Here is a 14,948-nt window from a genome sequence, read left to right as displayed (position 1 = left end):
AGCCTTTTCCTAAAGGAAGACTTGGGACAAGGGGACAAGGCTACTGGGCGTCAGGAGGAGTTTTAATTCCCTCAAAGAGCACAGCACTCTGAAATTATGTTCTTTATTAGCATATTGTCGGTCTTGATCTCGCCACTCCCACTGGAATACTAGCAACGAAGAGCAAAGATGTTATCTTGTTCACGGCTGGTATCCCTAGCACCCAAGTTAGTACTGGGCATATAGAATGACTATCCCCCCCCCCCCCCCAAATATACCACATCTGAGTAAGAACAGTGTCTCTAAGGGGGAAGGAAGCAAAGGTCCCCTAAAAGTCCAGACTGGTATTGAGGCGGGGTAGGAGGGGTGGGGAGGGGGGAAGATGATGTGATGGATAGAACCCTGCCTGATCTAACAAGGCAGGAGGGCTGAACTATGCCTCTGAAAGTGGTGTGATCTGGGGCCAATCTTTTTACCTCCTCTACTTCTCTCTTTTAAAAAATGGAATGGATTCCTACTCTGTCTGTATTAAGATGGAAAGCATACCTGAAATCCCTTTGGAAACGGTGAGATAGCATTCAAATGGTCCACCCTGGACTGGGATGCTTAAGTCCTGGCACTCAGAACCAACTCTGCCACTCGATGTGGCGGTGTGCGGTACTGCTAAGAGCTGCTCTGAACTGACCCGTTGCATGCAGGGTACCTGCACTGCATTAATCATTTTACATCCAATTATCTCCCTTTGGTTTTATCACAGCCTCCCACGGCACATAGCATTAACCTCATTTTACAGATGAAGAAAACTGGAGCGCCTAGAGGTTTGGCAATTTGCCAAAAAGTCAACACGGAGAATAAATGGCCGGGCTGCGATTCAAAACCTGGTCTGCCTGACTCCAAAGCTTGGTACTCCTGGCCTCTGAGCCAGAGGTACTAGCATGATGGTGGGCAAGTTAACTTCTGTTTCACGTCTGTGAAACCAAGGGCTAACCTGGATGATCGCTCCAGACCCTTCCACACCTGACATCCCACAGTCTGTTCTCCTGGTCCCCGCTCAGACCAGTTCTACTCGGGGCTGGTAGATAGAGATTGGCTGGAGGAGGACGGGTGTGTGTGTGTGTGTGTGTGTGTGTGAATAATATGATCCAATCCTTTCATCCTCCTGGCTAGGGATTTATTTTTACTACTATTATTATTATTATTATTATTATTATTATTATTATTATTATTAATTTTCCAGAAGAGGAAGCGACCCAAACATGCATACTCCTATGTGTGGGTTTGGATCCTGGGACAATCTCATCCACTCCCTCCTGCACTGGCCCCGCCTGAATCCTATCCCGTTAACCCTTCCAGGTAGCGGTCCCGAGGCCGGTGGAGCCGCCCACACGGGGGCGTGGGAAGGGGGAGGACAGAAGGCTCGGGAGCCGGGGTGGTGGGCAGCCCCCCAGCCCGCTCCCCTGCCCCGCGGCGGCGCTCGGCCTCCCGCCCCGGTCGCAGGTCCTCCACCACCCGCGCCCGTTCACTCCTGTCAGCGGGAGGTTCGAATCCCCACCTCCGGGGGCTGCAGCTGCGAGCGAGGTGATAAATATTTGAAAAGTACCCGGTTCGCTCGGGATCGCGCCACATCTCCGGGTGCGGAGGCCAGAGGGGAGGGGAGGGGTCCGGGACTGGAGAGCCCGGAGTCCAGCAGCGGCGCCCCCGCAGGCGCCCGCCCTCAGGGGGGACTCGGGGCGCCGGAGGGGAGCCCGGCCACAGCCCCTCAGCCGCCGCTCCCCGCCCGCGGGCACCTCCCGGCCCCAACAGCAGCTCTCCGGGCTCCTCACCTCCGACTCCCGCCGCTGGCTTCGGAACACTTCCCGGCCCTTGGCCGCCGCCTGCTTCCCTTTGCCGCCGCCGTTGCCGTTGCCATTGGCGGGCGGGCTCCCGGCCCCCGGGGCCGCCGGGTCCTCCATGCGGCTCCGGTCCGGGCGCCGCTCAGCTGCTCGGCGCTCTCTGCCAGAGGCGACCCCGCCGCCGCGCGGGCCGGCGGGCCGGCCCCGCCCCCTGGGCAGCGATTGGCTGCGGCCGCTCTCCGCAGCCCCGCCCCGCGGCGCCATTGGCTGTTCGGCCCCGGGGAGCGGGGCTTGGAGGGGGGCTCTTTCCAGGGAACAGACCTGGTCTTTTTCCCTGTCCTGCGGCGCGGCCGGGAGCAGGGGGCTCTCGGGTGGGCTCCCAGCTCTGCCTCCCCAATTGTGGGCCCGAGCTCAAGGCGGTTTCCCTTTGCTTCTCTCTCGGGGCCCCTCAGCACTCACCTCCTCCCAAAGAGCGACCTTTTCGGGGAGCTCTGTTCTTCACCTCCCGCTCCACTGCGGCTGCTTCCCCGTGACCGCAGACCTCTGCCCCCACTGCTCCTGCGTCCCAAACCCGCTTCCATCGCAGGGGAGGGATGGGTGGCCAGGGACCCCGCAGGAAACGAGGGACTCGCCCTCTCTGGAAGCTGAGGTTTCTGAAGAGAGCTCATCCGCTCAGAGGGAGGACTTAGCTGGGAGCCTGGGGTGCACAGGTGAGGTGGGGGGGGGGGGGCGTTTTCGCTTCACTGACATTGCGGGTGCCTCTCAGGGCTGCTCCCGGTCACCTGCCTTCCTCTGCAGAAGCGGGCACCTCACGCTGTGATCTAGGGCTGTGATCTAGGGAGTTAAGATGGTACGGAGAGCAAGCGCTCCCGCCTCACCCTCACTCACCCCGAGTCTTTTTAAAAAAATATATTTTATTGATTTTTTACAGAGAGGAAGGGAGAGGATAGAGAGTTAGAAACGTCAATGAGAGAGAATAATTGTCGACCAGCTGCCTCCTGCACACCCCCCATCGGGGATGTGCCCGCAACCAAGGCACATGCCCTTGGCCGGAATCGAACCCGGGACTCTTCAGTCCGCAGACCGACGCTCTATCCACTGAGCCAAACCGGTTTCGACTCACCCCAGTCTTTTGCTTCATTCTTCCAAGATCCTTCCCGGGGGCAAATGAGGCTGCGTGGCTTGCCCACCCTGGAATTTATCTTAAAAGCAGGAAACGTTTTGGCAGTCTGGGTTGGCAGTAGTAGCCCCAAGGAAGTAGCAGCCTGAGGAGAATGGGTGGGAGTGGGGACCCGCCACTCTTTCCAGGCACTGCACCAGGGGCCTTTCAGGTGTATCACACCTCCCGCTGACAGGTTGTTTTCACACATCACTGGTGAGGAAGGCGGACCTGAAGAGATGAATTAGTCCTTGCAGTTCTCAAGGCATCAAATTCTACCTTGTTTCAGTGCCTTCAAATGTGCTGTTCTCTCTCTGGAGGGACTTTCTGTTCCTCTCTTGGCTAACTTCAGTTCTTCCTTACAGATTCTATTTAGTCATCACCTCCTCTTCCAGGAAGCCTTCCTTTGACCCTCCTCAATCCTTTCAAGCCAAGTCAGCTGGGTTCCAAAATCCTTCTATTTTCCACTATATCCCAAAGGGGAGGGCCTGAAGAAGCTACTCCACTGTTTACTTCTTAGGGACAATTCTGTTCCTTTCTTAACCCTATCTTTCTTTCTCATTTTCCTCTGCTAGCTAGTAGGGATAGGTAAGGCAGAGCTGAGAGAGGGAGCCGTCCTTGGAGCATTCTCAATTCCCTTTTTTCCCTGGTCCCCAACATCTTCTTATTGCACCCTCTCACCATTTCCCCTTTCCTTTCTTATACCCACCTCTCACCCTCCACCTACAACCTGGATAAAAGCTGGAGAGTAGAGCCAAGTTTAATTCATTTTTGTATGCCTCGTTTATGTATTGTTAACACAGGGTTTATGTACTATTGACAGAGTTATTTGTTGTGGGGCTGTCCTGTGCATTGTAGGATGTTTAGCAGAATCCCAGGCCTCTCCTCACTAGGTGCCAATAGTTCCTTCCCCCAAGGATGACAACCAAAAGTCTCCAGATCCTGCAAAATGTCCCCAGAGGGTTAAGACTCACTGGTTCAGCAGAATTGAATTCATATGAATTTCCAAGAAAGTCCCTGGCTCAAGGCTGAAACCATTTGATTTTGGAATTCTTCTCAGGGTATAATTTGTTAAACTCTTAAGGACTCATACTCTGCTTTAAAATTCACAACCTACGCCTAGCTCATCACCGCTTCAGTGTGGTAAACCTGCCACAGCACAGCCCATTAGCCTTTCTTAATAAAAGAATCAATTATCCTACCTTCCCTCTCCCCAATACCTCTCCTCCTAAGCAGTCAGAGCTCTAAGTGACAGGCCCAGAACTTCATGTTCTCTTTTGTGAGCCTCGTCAGACGGCAGGATCCCCTCCGGTGGAGGCAGGCAGGACTGGCCGCTTTGGAGGCTTGTTCCTTTCCAGCCCAGTCACTAGGGCAAAGGGCAAAGTGACCTTCAGTTGAAAGTAGGATTGAGGACTGCTCTCCCGACCCCTCTGGCCCCTACGTAAAGCTTTTTGTTGAGTCTAGAGCTCCACCTGGCTTCACTTTCAGAGAGGGTTTTGAAAAATTGGTATTGTGGTGTTTGCAAAGAATCAACATGAGCACAGACCTCAATCCATTATCTTTTTCACAACTAGTGAAATGGAAGACAGTAAAGGTCAGACATCTCTGCATTATAGGTCCAGACTTTGTCATAAGAGGGAGCTATCTGGAGACAACTCCTGGAAGAAGTAACAAAAAAACAGATTAACTGAAAACTTTGAAACTTCCTAAGTCATGGAATTGGCACACACTCCCTCTCTTTTGTCAACAATGAAGTGGCAACAATCATTACAATTAACCATAGAGGTGACCATAAATATACCGGGGAGATAATTAGGGGCTGGTCTATAAATTTTTCTATCTTTGCAGAGATGGCCCCATGCTGTTATTTTTAAACTTCCAAAAATTCAGGATCCTGAGCCACTGGGAGAGAGAGGGCTGGAGGTATAAATAGGTTTATTACAAGGACCAAATATATCCTTCTCCATGTAAGTACTCCACTATAACCCATGGAGGTCAGATATATGATTGGAGAAAGTTTAAAAATAAGATGCAGGAAGTCTTAAAATACCTAATTTTTGAGGATATCAGGCAGCCAAGGTAAAGTAGTAGAAAAAGGATAGAACACCCTCCTCTCTCAAAAGCCACGTGTGGGTGTAATGAGAAAACACCTTGCATTCAGAACGTAGAGCTAGTTTAGGCTACCAACTAAAGGAGCTGGCTACCAGAAGCTGCTCAGAAATGGCTGCTCTACTGGTAGTTGAGGAAGAACAGGAAGTTACTGATTGAGCCGGGCAAAACCTCTGCCAGATTAATTTCTTTCTTCCCTTTGGTTGTATGTTGTCAGGTCCTGGATGTCAGGGTTGTTTGGTCCTAAACTCTTGGATGCTAGCTTCTCTGCTCTCCAGCTAAGGGTAGTACACAGGGGGCTTGGGGAATTTATAAAGATGCTTTAATTTCTCTGCCTTAAGCCTACACTTCTCAACTCCCCAGTTCTGAGAAAGCAGTATATTTATACATGCAATGGAGGGGTGGGGTGGGGGAATGTTAATTAGTGGAATGACCCATCATGGAATAGGGTTTCAAGGCTGATGCCTATTGGTAACCGCTTCAGTTTGTCACATCTTTGCCCTACAGCAAGCTCTTTAGCCTGTTGCCCAGAAACCTCTCTCATCTCTGTATTAGTTCATAGAAGCAAAGAATACTCTCAAGACAGGAATCCATTTAAGAATATTTTATTTATCTCTTCAGATTACATGTTCATTATTGCTGATCTAATACAATCACTTAGACATAAAGATTTCTAAGAGCCTCTTCAGAAATGGTGATCCTTAGAGGTTTTATTTCCTTTCAGTTAGATGACAATGAGAACTAGATGGTTATATATATATATATTTATATATATGTATGTATATATAGTTTAGAACTTGTTCATATATGATTTGCTGGTGTTGCCTATTTTCTTCCAATAATTTTCCTTAATTAAAAAAAGCTTAATGCAACAATGCATTTGAATTTTTTTTTTTAAACTGTGACAAAGTTAATTTTGAAAAAAACCATAGGAGCAGCAATTTTAGATCTGTTCAGAGAAAAGCTAAGCAGCAAAAAAGCTTTGCAGGAGTATATGGCCATGGGAGCCGTGCTCAGATGGGAGGATAGGATGAGGAGGTAGGACGGCAGAGGGAGTGTACCAAATATGTTTCTTTAAAAAGAAGAGAGAAAGAAAACAATTTTTTCATTAAGAAGACAAAAAAGACCTTGAAAAGTAGCACAAATTCATCACAGGGAAAATGGTAAGTATTCCCGACAGGCCAGGGCCACATAGAGAGATAATTAGTTTTCTTTCCCATGCTTCCAGATACCTAGGATGCGTCTAGGTGAGAAATTGAGGGAAGAAGACACATTTGCTCTGATTCCAAGGATAGAGGAAATAATGACCAAATTTCAACTAAGAGAGAACCCAAATTCTCAGGAGGCCTGTCCCTCCTTCTTCTCAATGACTGACAACACAGGATCCCCAGAGAGAAAGGAATTCAGAGGCAAATACCTCTTTATGGACAGCAAAACTACAATAGCAACGTGACCAAAAGCCCAGTGTGGCTCCTTTTTCATTTGGAAGGGCATGTTCCGTCAGGATCAGCTCAGAGAAAGCTCCATGGAGAGCCAGGCTTTGCTGAGAAACAGCAGGTTATGACTTTTGATCTAAGAACATAATAGGCTAGAGTTTAGATATCTGCCTAAGGAATTTTCTCTAGATATAAGATAAAGTACAAAGATCTGAATATTTTGCAAAAGGGATCCAATTAATACAAAAATACCTGGGTAAGCAAGAAAAAAAATTAAATAGCCTCGTGGAATTTTCAGCATTTATGATCTTCGTCATGAAAGAATATAGCCATGTATGTGGCTTTTTCCCAGTACTTGCTAAGACATACGGCCTTTGGGTAATCAGACTGTATGGGCTGAGCCTACATGGAATCTAATGAAGCGAACAGTCATTCCCCTACGGTCCTCCTCCCTGCCTCCAGAAGGAAGAGCGCTTCCAGAGGTACACAGGAGGAGCAGGGTAATTTGGAGAAGGTGGAGGTTGGGGAGGAGATTAGAGTGGGAAGGTTACAGTGACCCTGGATAGTCTGGTGTTTTCTTGAGTCACCTTGGTCTCAACTTAGAAGCAGACCAGGATAGGAAAAAACAAAACAAAACAGGAAAACTAAACAAACCTGAGAGTCTAATCAGGGTTGGAAGGGGGGGAAGGGGACTCACTTCATTCAAGATTTGTAGGGCCAGTACAAATCTAGACTTTTAACTCTTAGATCCAATCTGGTTCCATTGGAACCCTAAGACCAATAGGTCTGTCTCCAAAAGGAATCAAACTCTTAGGTGGGACATAAAATTTCAGGCTGCTCACATTATTAATTGTTTGTAATGTTGGAGTTACTGAAGAAATGACAGGCCCATAAGATGGAAAAGGCCAGAACATAGTAAGATATCCCAACAGAGAAGAAATACAAGACTAAATTACATAAACATCAGATTTCAGTTTCATCAACAGCTGAATGTCTGATAAAATTCAACCTAACCAAACTGACTTGATCATCTGGACACAGTTCACAATGTCATCTCTATACAGTTAGTTAAGCTGCAAAGATCTTCCCAGGAGACAAATAAATACATTCTGCTTCTTTAGGGTGTCAAGCTGTGGGCCTGAAAGACCTGTCCCATTTCCAAAGCCATACACTCCAAATCCCTTGGGAAGTATGCCTTCCCCTGCTCAGTTTCAGGCAACAAGAGGAAGTTTCAGGAAGTAATGTTTCGCATTTCTGAGACTGTCACTTTGGAGACAGCTTCCTGGGAAACCATCCAGTTAAATGACAAGGAAGTAGAACCATGGGCCCCAGTAGGGCTGCCTCCCACTTCCCGAGCAGAGAGGGCAGTTGGGTTAGAAAGATGGCTAAACAAATGTCTGACAAATATCAGAGATGCTGAGGAAATAACGGAAGCACATTCCTCTTGGAACCAGAAAGCGTTAAAATGGACAGAAGTACTTGAGATGAAAGGAGTCCCGGGTACAGGAGACTTCCAGTAAGCACAGGATAGCTGAGTTCTTGGGGCTGCTTGCCAAAGCCCTAACAATCCTTCCCAACCAATTTATAAAGAAGGCAGTGACAACGATGATGGCTGGGAACCCGGGCCATGTTAATACAGTGGCTTCCAAAAAGCCTCATCTGGGGACAAACCAAAGCTGAGAAAAGCAGCTGTTGAAAATGCAACCCAGAAACATCCCAGGAAACAAGGATTCCGGAATCCCGGGACTAACTCCTGAGGCTGAACAAGAGAAGAATGACCGCCGCTAAGGCTTCCGTCAATGGAAAATAATGCAAAAGCTGCACTAGGAATGGTTACCCATCCCTCTCCTTCCTCAGCCTGTCCTCCGCGGCTCTCACAGCCCTCGGGGCAGTAACCACTCTGGGCCAAGGCGACAGGCGCAGGACTCTAGATTTTAATAAATAAATAATCTAACATATAAGGTGAGCACGGCGGGCAGCTGATTAGAGAAGCAGCTTGCTGGGTTCCTTCCTGTATAGGAGTGGAGAAAAGGCTTGGAGTTCTATTCCTTAAAACTTCTTCTGGCTTGAGTTACAGGAACTTAATACCTGGAGGGGAAAAAGAAAGATGAGACTGTGATGTTATCAGCTTGTGGGGATGCTGGGACATGAAGTGCCTGCTTAGAGGTGTACTAGGGAGGCAGGGACTTTTCTGGAGTCTATAGTGAGGGTACATAATTGTGGTACTTGTTCACATCAGTAAAAAAAAGTCAGTATTTCTTTATAAAGAGGTAAAAATCATATCAAGAAGATGAAATGAATAAAGGCAAATTCAGGGAAGGGAACACTAATGTCTTGAAAAACCCTCAAAGAGTCTTTTGGGGGTGGCAGTGAGGGAGGGTGGGTTTATTTTTGAGTCCGTGTAAATATGGTGATGATGCAAAGACCAATTCGGTCTTCACCGCCCAGACTCCCCTGTTTTCTAGGGAACCCAAGGCACCTGTAGTAATTCGGCTTGAAGGGCCCATTCTTGTTGAGTCCCAGATACTTGGCCTGCTCATCTGTCAGCTCTGTCAGGTGGGCATCAAAGGTGGGCAGGTGTAGGCTGGCCACGTACTCATCTGAAACAGAGCACAGAAGCCCTGGCTTAGGCATTCATGCCTCTTGTCTGGCTGTTCTCACCATGTTAGGCCTTAAAAAGTTGAAAGACACTTTCTAATTCTTGGAGCTGAATGAAAAATGCTTAACTTTTGCTCACTGGCCCTTACTTCTAAGGAATGATTGTTTGAACTTTGAACCCATAAACTTTTCAAAGCCATTACCTTTCTTTCTTCAAGCTGCTTTGGTCTTGGACCTTTCCTTCTTCTCAGGGAGAAATGAAAGAAGTAGGCCTTTGCGTCTAAAAGCAAGGATGGGCTAGTGGGAGGACTAAAAAATGGGAAGCTCCAACTTTAGTTCTGCCTCAAACTCTATACCTTGAGTCACTCAGAAAACTAACATCTGGTAAATCTGAAAGGAATGACTAAGAATAATACTACACTGTCGGTCTTACTTTCAGTACATTTAGTTATCTTATGATTTGTTTACATTCTCTTTCCTGAATGCATATTACTTATTCAAAATTCTATGACATTTCCTATGTATTTGTTTGGTCTCCCTAATTTCACCGGATATTCAGAATATGGTCTACTCTATTTCTTTTATAATCTTCCAAAGTGTCTACTCAAGGAAAACATGTCAACTTCTAACAGCTGCTTTGCATTTAGAGCTAAAGCAAAATGAAACCAGAGCTGATTTATTCCCCGATCTTTGTGTCAGGAGCTTATAAACACACTGTTTCAGTTCAGGAGCTTGCGGTAGGTTCTTTAAAAATTTAAGACAGTTTAATGTTTCTCTTATACAAAACACCCACATAACTAAACTCGTCATAGAAGCTGTTCAGAAGCTTTCTTTTGGCCTGAAACAATGGGCTAAGAGTTAGAAGGCGTAGTATGAAGGTGCTCCTGGTCTGAGAGTTTGGTAGAGGCTGCCTAGAACTGGAATAAGTCAGATGTTGCAAGGTAGGAGATGATTCCTCTCTTGGGGAAAATTTTTTTCTTCTTTGAGATTCTTACATACAAGATATTTGATGAGAGAAAACTCTTAACATGCACAGACAGGTAAACAAAATCACAGCAAAGTGTCATGACTTTACTGGAGCAACCCATGTGGAACATGGGATCAATTAGCTGAGGATGGAACCTAGGAATTCTAGCTCCTACTTTACATGATAAACATCTCTCTCTCTCTCTCTCTCTCTCTCTCTCTCTCTCTCGCTCTCGCTCTCGCTCTCGCTCTCGCTCTGGCTTTTTCCTGTCCTTAAGAAACATAATGCTCCCAAACTTCAGTTAACCTCTGATTCTGAACTACTTTGGTAAGGATGGGGATGGAAGAGCACATACTTACCCATTTTCTTGGGCAACAGGTAGACATCCTGCTTATAGCGACCCTCAGGAGCATTGTAAAGCTCTATCAAGGCAAGAGCCTAGAAAAACAGAGAGATGGAAGCTGATGTGCCATTCACAGCCATCCACCCCATACCAAGTAAACCCTGATGGTGTCAGGATCCTCTCCAGGCCATTCTGGAGGCCTTACCTGAGTAGTAGCGGTAATTGAGAGCACAAATGTAGGCACTGTAGAGCAGCTTAGGTTCAGCAGACGGCCCTGGAGAGCAAGGATTATGACACAAACTGGTTAGAACCAAGTCTCCAGCCTTTGAGGGGTGAGGGAAGAGCATGCCTGCAGTTTCCAAATACTTCCCAATAACATTGCTGGGCAAAAAGCAGGTGTTCAATAAACAGAAATTGATTGACATTTAAATGAAACCATAAAAAGTTCTGGAGAATTTGATGAAGGAAGCAGATAAAAGATCTCTGGATTATGTAAAAAAGATAGTCAGTCACAGATACTGAGTCTTAGGCCAGCCTTTCAATTTCCTACTTTCTACAGCGGAATATTCTCCTTCCAAGGTATTGACATTCTTTTAAAAGACTGTTGTAACCAATGATGTAGTCTAATCCAAGGGAAACTCTCCAGACTAAGAGAAAATATTTTTTATTTTTTTATTTGGGAAGCTGTGATGATTTTTGTGTTCTTTCTCAGTTTGGTTCCCCTAAACTCAAGGGCTACCCTGTATTTTGAGTGGATGATTCAGAGACTAGAGGAGCTAGAAACTGTCCCCAATGCCATCCTTTCCTACTTCATTACCTAGAAAGCTTGGCAACCTTTTTTTGCTCAACCACTGGCACCAAAAACAATTGGTGACTTGCTTTTGTCACAAGAATGACTAGATGGACCTTCCAGGGCAACGAGAAATCAGTCACCAGACAGTGGGCTGACATCAAAGCAATTAATGGATATTTAACAACCTGTCCCTCCTCTCCCTGTACAATTCCTTTCTTGTAAAGAAATAATTCAGTCCCTTTATAGATCTGTAAAGTATCTGAGAAGGTGAGATAAGGTGAGGAAAGTTAAAGAGAACAGGAAGGATACTCAAACTTAAAAGGCCAATGAAAGTCAAGACAAAGTCTGAGTTAGAAGAAGCCAGGAGAGGGAACTATCAATCATACAACCAGAATACAGCTGAGTACATACTGCATGTTTGGCTCAGTTCAGGAGCATGAACACTCAAAAATGGAATCTATCATAAAGACATGACCTACGCAGAGCTTGCCTAAGATAGTCTTAGTTATAGTCAGGAATATCTACTTGGTGCTTTCTGATTAAATCATCCCACAATCAACACTACCTCTTTGTAAGCATCACTCAGAGTGGCATGGGTTCTATCCATTAATTTCTTACAGTAATAGTCATTATCTGACTCAGCCTGTAGAGTGACATAAAGAGACAGGATAATTGGTGAAAAGTGGGGAACCAAAATAGTTTCTTAATTGCTAAATGAAAAGACCTTTCACAGTTAGATGTAAAATCCATTGGTAAAGTAGTTAAGCTGTGCTAAAGAGAAGTTGAAAAGTATGAGAGAACATGAGGAGGAGGAGATCTGAGCACTGCAATCTCTCCTGTCAGAGCTGAATCTCTCTTACCAGCCTCAGGTCTTACCTCTGCCAGCAATACTATCCTCTTGCCATCAGGCCATATTACATGGTCAACTTGGGACCTCACTCGCTCCCAGGTCAGTTCTGGTGTCCGCAGACTCGCCTGGAATACATACAGCAAGCACATCATCAGCCAGGCCAGGTCCCACTTGGTGGACGAAAAGTGTTGAAGAGAGCCATTTCAAATAGCAAGTTGAAAGGAGCAACCAACATGCTAGATAGAGAATACCTGTCCTGGGTTGGTTAGGACTGTTCCATTTCAGGAAATTTAATCTTAGGCCCAGCCAGGGAGGGATCACTCAGGATGTCATTCCACAACATATACAGTACGCCCACTCTCTGCTGAGCACAGTAAAAGGTGCTATGGGAAATACAAAAGAAACCAAAGACGTGGTTTCTGCCTTCAAAAAGCTCTTATGTTGGCTAGGGACATAAAACAATACATATGTGATGGGGGGAAAGCCTTTAAAATACTTACAAAGCAACATGCAAACAAGTGCAAATTAATACAGTGCAAACTGAATACATAAGTGCCAAAGAGACACACAAAAAAAGGAGGTTCAGAGCTGAGTGAGATTAGTTAGAGAAGGCTGAACATCCTAAACATAGCATGCTAGGGCCCAAGTTCTGCCCTCATGTCCCAGTGTCCCAGGTTCCACCTTCTGAATGATGGTGGTTCACCCTAAAGTTACAGAAGCTCTGTGACCTCAGTGCACATGTGAAGTAGCCTTTAGAGAAATGCTTAATGGTAGAATAAAGCTCCCGATGGGCTCACCCTCCTTCCATTTCTGTATATTGTATATTCCGAGAACAAGAGAAGAAATGTTAAGTTTATTAACAGCAGCAATCAAATAACAGTAATAAGGTTAAACTGAAGACAACTTCCTTCTTCCAAAAGGCAATGCCTAAAACAGAAAGTCCATATTCTAAGAGCACCTATTGGATCATGGTGGTAAAATTGAGTATTTCTGCCAAATAGTAGTTTTCAGACAAAGAGAAACACTTCAGTTACACAATAATAATTCACTGAATACATACTATATTCTAGATACTGAAGTAAAGGACACTATTATAGGTGAGGCTATGGACTCCTCTACTAGAATGTGAGCTATTTCTGGATAGGGAATGATTCTTCTTTACATTTTCAGCCTACTGGGAAAGATAGACACATAATGATACGTCAGTATATTCAGGATATTATTAATGGTCTGGGTCCATTTATAAGGTAAATGGGAAAGAAATAAATTTACTGAAATGTCAAGTTCAACCTTTCTAGAGGGCAATTTGGCAGTGGCTAACAAAATTTTATACGTCCGCTAGAGGCCCAGTGCACGACATTCATGGCGGGGCGTTTGCGGCCTGTGCCCTCTTGCAGTCTGGGGCCCCGTGGGGGTCCTCAGCACTGCCCAGAGGCTGGAGGGGCTCCCGCTGCCGCCGCTGTGCTCGCCAGCCATGAGCCTGGCTCTGGCTGAGCGGCACTCCCTTTGTGGGAGCACAGTGACCACCAGGGGCAGCTCCTGCATTGAATGTCTGCCCCCTGGTGGTCACTGCACATAATAGGACCAGTCATTCCCCCATTTGGCCAATTTGCATATTAGCCTTTTATTATATAGGATAATCTTTGACCAATCAATTTCCCTTTGAAGGCTGTATCCTCTACAAACACTTGCTCAATAAAAGTGCCCAAGAATGTTCATCCAGTGTTGTTTCTAATAACAAAATCTAAATCAACAAGGAAATGGCTAAGTAAACCAAGATAATTATATACAATGAAATATTATATGTTTTAAAAAAGAAGTATATCTGTATGTGTTAACATGAAAACCATTCATTATGAAGTGAAAAAATCAAGTTGCAGAACAATATACTATAATCTCAATTATGTAAATTTTTATTTCTTACTTTAAATGTATTTATATTGTTTGAAATGTTAAACTAAGCAAATATTACTTTTTAAAAAGTTTTTTTTCTTTTTTTTAGCAAATGTTACTTCAAAATTAGAATTTTAAAAGAAATTTTATGAGTACTATAAATAGAGTTAAAAAGAAATTTAAGCAAACATAATTTTGAGATCTTAAGGATATAAATTAAGTTAGAAATATCACCATGGAAGGCAATAACAACATAGAGCCCAGAGATGCTCCCTGGTGACACTGGTACTTATTGATTGAGATTATGGAACTTTAAAATGGCTATGCTGCAAGCAAAATACTCAAGGATCAGTTTTAAAATGGGGTTTGAAGAGCTATCCAGGCAACTTCAATAATCTACCTTAGGGTCTTTTATTCACCATTCTCTGAATAGAATTCTTAGAAGGCTTGCTCTTCTTGCTGTTTTTTTTTTTGTTTGTTTTTTTGTTTTTTTCCAACTCTAGGCACTAACTGACAATAACTGTCTATTTTTTTTAAAGTGTATTTTTATTGATTTCAGAGAGGAAGGGAGAGGAAGAGAGAGACAGAAACATCAATGATGAGAGAGAATCATTGATTGGCTGCTTCCTGCCCCCTATTGGGGACTGAGCTTGCAACCCAGGCATGCGCTCTTGACCAGAATTGAATGCAGGACTCCTAAGTCCGCAGGCAGACCTACGCTCTACGCACTGAGCCAAACTGGTTAGGGCGATTGTCTGTTTATTTATTGTCTGCCTCCCACATTGGAATATAAAACCCAGGAGAGCAGGCATGTTGTTGTTCTCTGCTATTCTTCAGATAAACCTTGGCACAGAGCAGAGGAAGCATTCAATACAAATTTGCTAAATAGTGAATGAACATTCTGGTTTCAATTATTAGTTGATTTTGCTATTTCATTTTACATTCCCTATAACACTTCCATCAAGGTAGAGTAACAATTTTTCTAAAGC

At 45.1% G+C, this 14,948-nt stretch overlaps 2 protein-coding genes across 12 annotated transcripts in view; both read right to left on the bottom strand.

The window, feature by feature from the left end:
* STRIP2 (striatin interacting protein 2) overlaps positions 1-1,989 on the bottom strand; it is a 38,757-nt gene extending 36,768 nt beyond the window's left edge. For 3 of the 6 annotated variants that reach the window (XM_036426665.2, XM_036426717.2, XM_045576693.1), the window contains exon 1: positions 1,803-1,986. In XM_036426665.2, the coding sequence (XP_036282558.1) occupies positions 1,803-1,931 (129 nt within the window). In that variant the 5' untranslated portion in view covers positions 1,932-1,986. Of the gene's footprint in view, positions 1-1,802 lie in introns of all 6 variants that reach the window. The other 3 variants (XM_036426691.2, XM_036426683.2, XM_036426732.2) reach the window with 2 other exon arrangements.
* Positions 1,990-6,863: 4,874 nt separating this feature from the next.
* AHCYL2 (adenosylhomocysteinase like 2) overlaps positions 6,864-14,948 on the bottom strand; it is a 134,119-nt gene continuing 126,034 nt past the window's right edge. For all 6 annotated transcript variants that reach the window (XM_036426578.2, XM_036426584.2, XM_036426592.2 and 3 more), the window contains exons 13-17: positions 12,093-12,191; positions 10,629-10,697; positions 10,440-10,518; positions 8,995-9,115; positions 6,864-8,603 (exon numbers count right to left, since the gene is read on the bottom strand). In XM_036426578.2, the coding sequence (XP_036282471.1) occupies positions 8,597-8,603; positions 8,995-9,115; positions 10,440-10,518; positions 10,629-10,697; positions 12,093-12,191 (375 nt within the window). In that variant the 3' untranslated portion in view covers positions 6,864-8,596. The remainder of the gene's footprint in view (positions 8,604-8,994; positions 9,116-10,439; positions 10,519-10,628; positions 10,698-12,092; positions 12,192-14,948) is intronic.

The sequence above is a fragment of the Pipistrellus kuhlii genome, unplaced genomic scaffold (assembly GCF_014108245.1).
Source record: "Pipistrellus kuhlii isolate mPipKuh1 unplaced genomic scaffold, mPipKuh1.p scaffold_m20_p_10, whole genome shotgun sequence".
NCBI classification, from domain to species: Eukaryota; Metazoa; Chordata; class Mammalia; order Chiroptera; family Vespertilionidae; genus Pipistrellus; species Pipistrellus kuhlii.
This window is presented reverse-complemented; position numbering and strand designations above follow the sequence as displayed.